The sequence below is a fragment of the Cylas formicarius genome, unplaced genomic scaffold (assembly GCF_029955315.1).
Source record: "Cylas formicarius isolate icCylForm1 unplaced genomic scaffold, icCylForm1.1 PGA_scaffold_1__22_contigs__length_36826433, whole genome shotgun sequence".
NCBI lineage: Eukaryota > Metazoa > Arthropoda > Insecta > Coleoptera > Brentidae > Cylas > Cylas formicarius.
This window is the reverse complement of record NW_026844264.1, coordinates 20,097,833-20,107,871: the sequence shown is the minus strand read 5'-3', so window position 1 is coordinate 20,107,871 and position 10,039 is coordinate 20,097,833. Positions and strand designations below refer to the sequence as shown.

Below are 10,039 nucleotides of genomic sequence, written 5' to 3'. Positions count from 1 at the left end.
GATCAGATAGAGTTCATTAAACAATCAAGATGTGTGAGAAATATCGTTACCAATATCTTAATTAATTTCCTGTCCTGTCCGATATGGCATGTAATACGGTTGTTTTAATGGTGCATAAAAATTCATAAATTGATACTACTGCACTGCAAATTACACATGACATGTAGAATGTCTGGTTGTTACCAAATAACAAAAGCAAATACAAATTTGGAAGTGTTGATCTCAAGATTTAAATTAAATACTTGGTTTTCACGACAATCCATATATTTTCTGTTTTGGCGCAGACAGATGTATGTATGGAATAAATCTGTAATCATTATGCAAAAAAAAAAAATCATGTACCAATAGCATGAAATACCAAAATGAAACAAAATTGATATACATAATTTAATGGAACCCATCAAAGTAAACTGAAAACAACAAAAGCAACAGCAAGTTCAAATATGAAGAAATTTATTATGGTGTGTTTTAAGTTCAATAAACAATAAATATTTTTGCAGATAACATTAAAAAAGAAATTCTAAAACTTTATAAACTGTAAAATGCCCAATGATGATATCATATACAGAACCCATCTGAAATCAGGCATATTAAATCTGTAAGTTTTAAAACTGGTGTTTGTCAGAAAATGTGAAATATAGTTCATTCCACGAGGGCCTATAATTAAGTTATCAATTGCATTGCCTTACCAAAATATGAAAATTACGCATCATTCAAGACCTGTTTTTAGAGCCAGAATAATCATCAAATTTGTCAAAATAATATACAGAGAAGTACCCCTCTCCCTGGTAAGACGAACATTGCTAACAATATGTAAACTTTCTATGGAATTTACATAAATTATACTGGGAGCGGAGCGACAGCTTCAGTTTATATGCTTATAGTTAGTGAATATTTGTATGTATTATAACTTCCGAAAGTATTACTCCTTAGGAAACATTCTCAAAGTGACACACTGCATAAGTGAGCCAACTAATAAAAATGAATTATTAACTAGCACAACTTTAAACTGTCTGTTATTTTATAATATTCTTTATTTAGTGAATTATATAAATGAACAAAACTCGTTGGTAACTTTCCCTAAAAAAAAAACGGTGTTCAGCATAATTAGCTCTCTTTAGAGAAACCCAGCGACAGAAGGGGAGAAATAATAATTCAAAGAATATATTTTGGAAATATCCTTTATAATTGGTAGATTTTTAATCAAAAACAAAAAAAAGCACTAACGAGATGTGTGCAAATTGGGGTTGTTAAAGGTTTGATTTTGGTGAAAAAAAAAAACATGGATTATTTTTTTCTAACTTTTAAGGATGAAGCTAATATCTACTTCTGTATTAATAAATATGTAGTTTAATTATATATATTACAGTTTTGAAAAGTGTTAGTAAATAATTTTTTAACGGATGACAGTGATTTTGAATATATTCTTTCTAGGTTAAATAAAAAAAACCTCATGAAGTACAAATAAGATGCTTGTAATTTTCAGTAAGAGAAAAATATCTACGGGGATGATTTTGGTTTACCACCAATCATCTTGATTGCTGGAATTGTAGTTCCCGCCAAAGTTGCTTCCTCTGTCCATACCTCCGCCGCCATAATGGTTTCCTCCTAAGAAAATATTGATTTTTAACACAATGTAGTTGCTTAAAAGCTTTTTATAAAAAATGCATCAGTAATTTCTATTTATGCCTTTTATAAATTCATTGTCACTATGTTTTATTACATATAAAGAATATCATGCATCCCATGTCGAGACAACCGGGGCTGTTGTATGTGCAATTTTCGACATTTTTGTGGGTTAGTTTTACTTATTTTTAAAGATACAAAGATTACGTTTTTACGCTACTTTTTTGTAAAAAGACGGATGCTACAAACGAAATATCTGCAGTTCTTTTCGTGTTCGAAACAACAACTCGGCCTCTTTGAAAATGCTGAATTTGAATGTATGCCCTGTACCTGCGTCGCTCTCAGAATAAGCATTCGGTGTCCGGTCAAGGAGGTATTGGCCTTTTTTTATTTTCTTTAAATGGAACGTCCGTCAAGTATTTTTTAATTAAAATTGAGAATGAAAAATATTATTCGGTTCTAGCGTTATCGTAAGTATGACAGAGATACACCAAGACTCTAGAATATAAGAGAGTGACAAGAAATGTTCGCTGTTGCCGCGAGATTAAATGAAAACCTGTTTGCGCCCCCCCCTCCCGCCACCTTGTGACAGAGACGTCGTGGGGTTTGGATGAAAGAAAAATGTCAAAAATTACTCGTATTTTTTAAAAATAGTAGTATATTTGTTTTGTCCTCGCGGAAACGGACTTCGGCTGCGGCGGGCACAGCAAGAAGTCGCAAAAATTACTCAAGACAGGATCAAAAGATTTTTGATAACTTAACTGACCCTACCTCGTTTTTGCTCTTCCTTCCGGAGGGGCCGGCCCGTGTTACATCCTCTGTGCCTCGGGTGGTGAGGAAATTTGTTGATCACGCGTATGACCTGATGCGTTCAACGGCACTTTTTGACCCACACGATGAGAGCGACCGAGCGCTCCACCGTGATTTTTAGTGGAGGGCGCGGGTATAGCTGGCCAGTTAAGCTCAAGACTTTAATACCGCGAAGAAAAGAAGAAGAATAACTTCTTGGTGCTGTACTCGCGGCCAATAAATAACTTATCGGTTTATATAAATTTTATATATATAAATTCATAAATGAAGATTTTTTAGCGAATAATATTTTATTCACCGATCAATCTTCATACTTCATACGAGCTGTTCAGGCTCCTAATATTCCTCTTACTGAAATCTGGTACTAACAAGCTGGTTGCAGAGTTAAGAATTTTCTGAATGCAAGGTATCTCAAGGCGAACAATCGAATGGTCCCCAGATCTAGCACCAAATGATTTTTTCTTTTGGTTTACGTCAGTATTTAAAGGCATACACACCATCGTGCAAATAATTTAGAGGAACTTTTTAAACCTTTTATAAAATAATTATTTATTTAGTTTTATTCTTAAAACTCTTTTTTTATTTTTCATAGCGGGCGGACAGTTTATTAAACGTATTCTGTTTTTTGTTTTTTTTTAATTAAGATCAACGTTTTTATTTTAGTGAAAACGGCACAAAAACAATAAATATTTTTTGAAGCATTGAGAAATGCCTCAAAAATTTTAAAATATAATTTCAAATCGGGGACCAAGAAGGAGGGCACCCTTCGTAAGAATTAAATTATACTGAAAACCTATCCCTGACTGAAGAATCGATGAACTGCCTACAGTCGTAGAGGTCTTAAATTATACGGTCACGTTTGGCAATATAGCAAAATGCTTTTGCTAAATCTCCGTTTAACTTTGGGAGTCGTCGAAATTTCAATAAGAAAAACGAGCACCTACCTCCATTACCATATCCATTGTTGCTGTATCCTCCACCACCCGATCTTTGGTTGCCCCGCGAATTGCCAGATTGTTGGCGATAATCTCTGCTGCCAAAACTGCTCCCGCCGCCTCCACCGTATCGACCTTTGCCACCTCTTCTGCCGGAACTTGGCATTCGACTATCAGAAGCGATACTATCAAGCCAGGATGGACACTCCTTTAAAAAAAAAGTCTTGCATGAAATATGGAAAGAGTAGAATATCTTCCGTTATTTTGTTTTGTTTTATGTTAAATCTTTCCCTATTATTGGGAACGTTATCCTATAAGTTGTCATTTTTCATTCAAGATATAAATAATAGTTTCATTAATTATACCTGTTTGGCTTCAACCAGCAGGTCCAACATTGCACTGGCTAGATTTCGGTTCCTGTCGTTAAAAAATGACGTTGCCAGACCGAGGTTACCCATTCTGCCAGTACGTCCGATTCGATGAACATATTCCTCAATATCTGAAGGCAAATCGAAATTGATTACATGTTTAACGTGCGGAATATCCAAGCCACGGGCGGCAACCGCTGTAGCAACCAGTATGGGGGTATTTCCCGAGCGGAATTGTTTTAATGCATCTTCTCTTTCTCGTTGTGTACGATCGCCATGTATTGAAGTGACAGGGTATCCTTCGTGATCAAGAAAATCTTCAAGAGAATCGGCGCCTTTTTTGGTTTCGACAAATACTAGAGTCAAACTCTCTGCTGATGGTTGATGCAAATCATTTACATTCAAAAGATCCAACAAAAGGGATCGCTTATCGTGCTCCTGCACCCACATAACCTGAGATCAACAAAAAACGCTGTGTGAGCCAAGCTCTTTAAAAAAGATAAATTAAATTAGAACAAAAAAGTTCGGATTTTCACAGTTTTTAATGCTTTATGACAACTGTTTTTGTATTTGATATGGTGTTGCCGAAACAGCTGTCATAAAGCATTAAAAACTGTGAAAATCTGAACATATTTTGTTCTAATTTAATTTGTGTTAAACGGATTTTCATCAACTAAAAACCACCTCAGTCTGATTAAAGAAATAAATATAATTTGTCATAGAAAAATGGGTCACAAAAATCATTTGATGGAATTACAAAAAATGTATTAAATTAATAATTTCAAAGAAACTTCCACAGGCTACTGTAATACTGTTGGAAAAACCTGCAGCCACCTTTTAGCTATATTTCTTTCATCCGCTAAACAGCGTTTTAGATAACTGTTTGAAATCGATTCTTCCAGTAGTTTCTTGTTATGCAAATTAACAATTAGTTAAAAAGGAAAACTTTGCAATAATTAACAATTCATAATTGATTAACTAAGAGTAGAATATATAGGTCGGACTCATCAGGGCTTGTTAGATGCCCTTTGGTAATGTCATTGAGCCAGCCTAATCCACAGTTAACGACAGTAGCACATACTCAATTGATTTGTATTAAAAATTCACCAAATTGAGGTTGGTTGTCACTATAAAACAGTAAAAATATCAAAGAAATGAGTTATTTTTTGCCTATTCTTTCTTTGCATTTTTTTTAATTCTAAAAATACTTAGAACATCTCGAGAATTACACAGCTGCTCAAAAGCGAAAAAATGCAAATAAATATTCCATACAAAAATTGTTCAGTGACAGGGAACATCTCCAACTTCATTAAAAAATTGTTTTTTTTTTAAATTATTTATTGTTAATAAACATTGTTAATCTTTGAAAACAAGCTGTGCAGTATGTAGGTTTTTGAGTAATGCAATTTATGCACCACCTCTAACAAAAACCTGACATGTTTGATATTTGTAACCAAGTATATGGAGCAATATGTTGTATTGTAGAAATTTGGTCCAAGTCCTCTAATATAGGCTCTACATACTTTATGCTTGATTATTTATTGATTTGGTTGATTCAAATTCAACAATGCAGCAATTAACAATTAAGTCTGTATATTACAAACCTTTTGTGTGATATTCTCGGAGGTGGAGCCTACACGACCAACAGCCAAAAATATGTAATTGTCAAGAAAGTCGCGAGCCAACATTTGTATGGGATGGGGAAAAGTGGCAGAAAACATAAGAGTCTGCCGTTCCCCTGTTCTAGGCATGGATTCTTTTTCCACAATTCTACGGATTTGCAGCTCGAAACCCATATCCAACATACGATCGGCTTCATCTAACACTAAGTATTTGCAATAGTCCAGGCCAATTCTGCCCCTATCGATCATGTCTAGGAGACGTCCAGGAGTCGCCACCAGCAAGTGACAACCGCGATCAAGGTCACGCATCTGATCTCCAATATGGGCCCCACCATAGCTGTTTAACAGACGACAATGTAATAAGAAATATACAAAATATTGGAGGCGCTTACACCACACACGGGCGCACTCGTGATCTGTAAGCAAACTTTTTGCTTTCATCGTAGATCTGAGTCGCTAATTCTCTGGTAGGCGCCAAAACAAGACCTAGTGGATATTGCTTGCGACGACTACGACCGTGCTGAATGTTCGGCGGGCCAACTTCATACATCTGGTTCAAAATGGGCACCAAAAAGGCTGCAGTTTTACCAGAGCCGGTCTGAGCGCAAGCCATAACATCTCTTTTGTTCAGAATTATTGGAATCGCATATTTCTGCACCGGAGTGGGTGTATCGTAACGAGCGGCAGCGATATTGCTCCGTATGATCTCTGTCAGCTGTACTTCCTCAAACTAAAATGCGAGCCGAAACCGTAACATATGGTCAACAACTTGAAGACAGCTTAACAAACTTACAGATGTAATGTGGCGCGGGACTTTCTCCCCGGTTGCTTCAACAGGTATATCTTCGTATTTGCTAAAGTTGATACCCGTATTACCGGCACCGAACAGTTCCGTTTCGAGGCGTTCATCCCTGGGCAATGGAATGGTCCAATCGTTTTCATTGCGCCGGTCGCGATTGTCGTTCCATCTGCTATTGCCACCCTCTCGACTGTTTGAACTTTCGTTCCAACGATCCCTGGGTTTTTCCGGTTCTTGCCAACGATCGTTACGGGACAAGTCACGCTCACCACTTAAAATAACAATACAATAACTCCACAGTTTCCAAGACGTAAAGAACAAGGATTGGTAAGGCGTTAAACCTGCCAACTCGACATGCCGGAGGTTATGGGTTCGATTCCCACGGGGTACCTTGGGTGTTGTAATCGTTAAAAATTTGTTTATAAGTTAAAACCTGATTATAAGCTGGTCGAATTACCTTATGAAGCAGTGGCCAAATAAAGCGTAATTAAAAAAAAAAAGTTCAAGTAAAAATAAAAAAAAACAACAATTTACATCTAAATGTATATGTGGCCTATATACCTTTACCGAAACTATACATCACACTAAGCTTCGTATGAAATTTAATCATTTGACAGTTCTTGAAAAATTACTTTCCGAAAAAATAGATTAACACATTTACTTATGTAGTGGTCAAGCCCATTTAAAAATTATACGGGAGTAATTAAGAAAGACAACAAGATCTACAGGTAGGGGAAGAAAAAAAAGCTATGCTAAAACACAAAACTTACTGAAGTAAATCCTTTCTTCTGCGGGAAAGAGTTGAAGGGTATATGGAATAAGGCATTTGTTTTTTGGGATTGATTTTGGCATACATTGAAATTGAAATTCTAACCCAAACATCGACATGACTTATCAACTTCGTTCAGATTAATGAATGGAAATTTCACTTCATTTAAAAACAAAATGAGGTATTTATACAAAATACTGGTACCATAAACGTAAATTAATTAAAACCTTCAAAGTTTCTCCATATATAGTAATAAGAAACGGTCTTTATTAGTAAAAAAATAAATAAATAAATAATTACAAAATGAAATAGAGACACAGAATTAAAAAAATAAAAGCAAAAGAAATAATACAAAAAAAAAAAGAAACGAAAAATTGCCCAAGTTGGAAATTTAGCCTCTTCAAGAAGGCGATGAAGTTGCTATTCTTACACTTAACTCATTCATGTTACATTTCTCGGTGCAATCCAAAAGACGAAGCGGCGGGGAATTTTTGACTTTGACAAAAGATGAAACTCAAATTTCAATAAGTGGTTGGTTAGGTTCTACCCACCAAACTCTTGATGTAAAAACTTTTTCATCTGAAAAACTTGGACTTTTCTTAACTTAAACTGTTTGCAACTATCGCAGATCTAAATTATCATATAACCACTTTGTGGGCATAGTCAAAAAATATTATATTTTATGATAGGAGTCATGTAATTATGATGAGATGAGTATTAGATAAATTTGATTATATTATATATTAAAATTTCCGTTCCAACAAATATTAACAACTTACCATCTCATGTCATTCTTTCCTTCATTCAATTCAAAAACAGTACATTCAAAATTTGCTATATTAATATATATTTCTATAATCTTCATTAGTTATTAGGCATTTTTAAAATTTAAAAATTTGTCTAATATTCTACATTTCAAAAGATATGTTTTTGCAGAATATTTTCGAAAATTTACTGAAGAGTATTTCGCCTTAATATAAATTTTTAATTTTGTAATTTTTTGACATATCAAATATTTGGCAATGGTTTCCGATTTATAAAAAAAAATCACTATTGTCAAATATGTAGTGCAACATTTGACGTAATTCAAAATGCTTATGAATTTCTTGCTTTTGCAAATTTTTGATCAGAATGAAATTTCAATTATTTTTAGGGATTTAGTTTGTTCACACTCTGTATATACCTTTTCTAATCAAAATGAAACTGTTATACTAAGGCTTCAAACTGCATTAAGCTATTACAATTACTTTCGAAGATATTTGTGTTGAAATGTAACTTAGAAATTTAATTATCCCAATGTTTTGCGGAGCAGTCCAAAATCAATCGTTACCTTTCTTGATATCTGCCGCTAGTCCTGCCCCATTCCTCTTTTTCTCTACTATCAAAGACCTCGCCATTCTGAAAGTTATCTCGTCTGTTTCTGGTATTGAAACTAGAGAAGTCGCCGCGATTCTCGCGAGCATCACGGTTTCCTCCGCCTGTACCGCCCCTGTTGAAGTTGCGCCCGCCACTTCCGCCTCTCGACTCGCCCCTGCCCTTTTCCCTATCGTAACCGGAACTTGATTCGGGGTAGTTACCACCAGCGCTACCGCTGTGTTGTTTGTTGCGCAAGTGCGGTGGCACGTAACGGTCGCTTGTTCCGCGACTCTGCAAGTCCAGACCAGCAAGCTAAGAAGAAAAAAATAATAATTTGGACATTATAGATAGTGACTGGTTGATGGGCATGTTTCTTTGTTTTAATATTTCAGCCCATTCTTTTCTATATACGAGAAAATCCTATATGGAACGGTCTAAATGTAGCATTGACATTACAATCTACCGTAATTGCACTCGAAATGGAGAACAATGTTGAACAATCCCGTATTGGGATTTGGCTCCACTTCTACACACATTTGATTCTTTTTTCCCTCTTTTAGCAGCGACAGCAGAGTACCCAGTGTTCTCGAGGATAAGAGAACTAATAATGATACCTAATCAAGATAACCAGAACTACAAGGATTTGTATATTAGAGATAAAGATGCACGAAAGAAAATAAAACTACCTGATCAACAATACTGAAACTACTACTATTACGATTGTTAGTTTTATTTATTTATATAAAAGACATTTCTTAAACTTTTGTACCTACATATTTTTTTTTAAAACTCGTAACACTAAAAGCGCTTACTAATTGAACAAGTAAAAAAATTAAAATTAGTTTGTAACTCAAGTTTCATTTTTAAAATTAAATATTTGATAACTATGCTTGTAGAGACTGGATACTGAAACCATAGATATTACCACATCACTAAAATGCACAAAGTTTATTTTAATATTTGTTTTGCAAATAATTATAAAAAGCCAAAAAATGCATATACTAAAAAACACTACACCTACAACCAAGGTAATATATAAGTAAAAATTAAGTAAGACAATCTTCTTAATATAGTTAACGTGTTTGTTGGCGCAATATTAACAAGCAACTTAAAAAGTACAATTAAAAAAATCAATTTTCACAAGTATTTTTAATGAGTTCAGTATCAATGATTACAAGAAATATATGAAACAACAAAAGTTGGGACTGTAACAATATCTACGCAGTACATCTCTCCAAATGTGCAATTTTGTAGAGCTAGATAAAAAAATACGATGCCCTACATCTTAAGCAAAATTTTGACAATACAGTTTAATAAGAAATGTCTTTCTAAGAAAAAAAACTGAAAATTGATTATATAACCGAACATTTTAAAAGCATTACATACATATAAGGCGAAAATCTTGTAAGATCAATAGAATCATTGCCGACCTCCATTATGTCAGGAAACTTCCGGGTCAGCGGAACCTATCAGCGGAAACGAAACAAATAGATCTATTTTATTACTTACCTGCTGCTCTAGACCTGATCCATTTTGATTGGGTGCATTACTCATATTACTACAAATCAGTACTTATGGTAGAAGTTTTGATTCTCAAACTTCTAAAATTTATTCCTCAATAAAAATGTCTTCTCTCACTAACACAAAAGCCAATAGTTTATCCCCGACGGAATTTTTTCGTGAATTATTGCGATTGCGCGATGCGCGACTATTTTAACTGGTAACACTGGCTGTCAACTGAATGGAAAAATTCC

The 10,039-nt window shown here is 34.6% G+C and overlaps 1 protein-coding gene across 1 annotated transcript; it reads right to left on the bottom strand.

The window, feature by feature from the left end:
* Positions 1-373: 373 nt before the first annotated feature.
* On the bottom strand, positions 374-10,008 carry LOC132696060 (ATP-dependent RNA helicase DDX3X). The gene is made up of 8 exons (XM_060660610.1): positions 9,795-10,008; positions 8,260-8,597; positions 6,155-6,431; positions 5,754-6,091; positions 5,344-5,698; positions 3,737-4,192; positions 3,381-3,579; positions 374-1,608 (listed from the first exon to the last, which is right to left on the bottom strand). Exons 1-8 carry the CDS (start codon positions 9,837-9,839, stop codon positions 1,520-1,522), a joined length of 2,097 nt encoding a protein of 698 aa, XP_060516593.1. The 5' UTR covers positions 9,840-10,008; the 3' UTR covers positions 374-1,519.
* Positions 10,009-10,039: the final 31 nt, after the last annotated feature.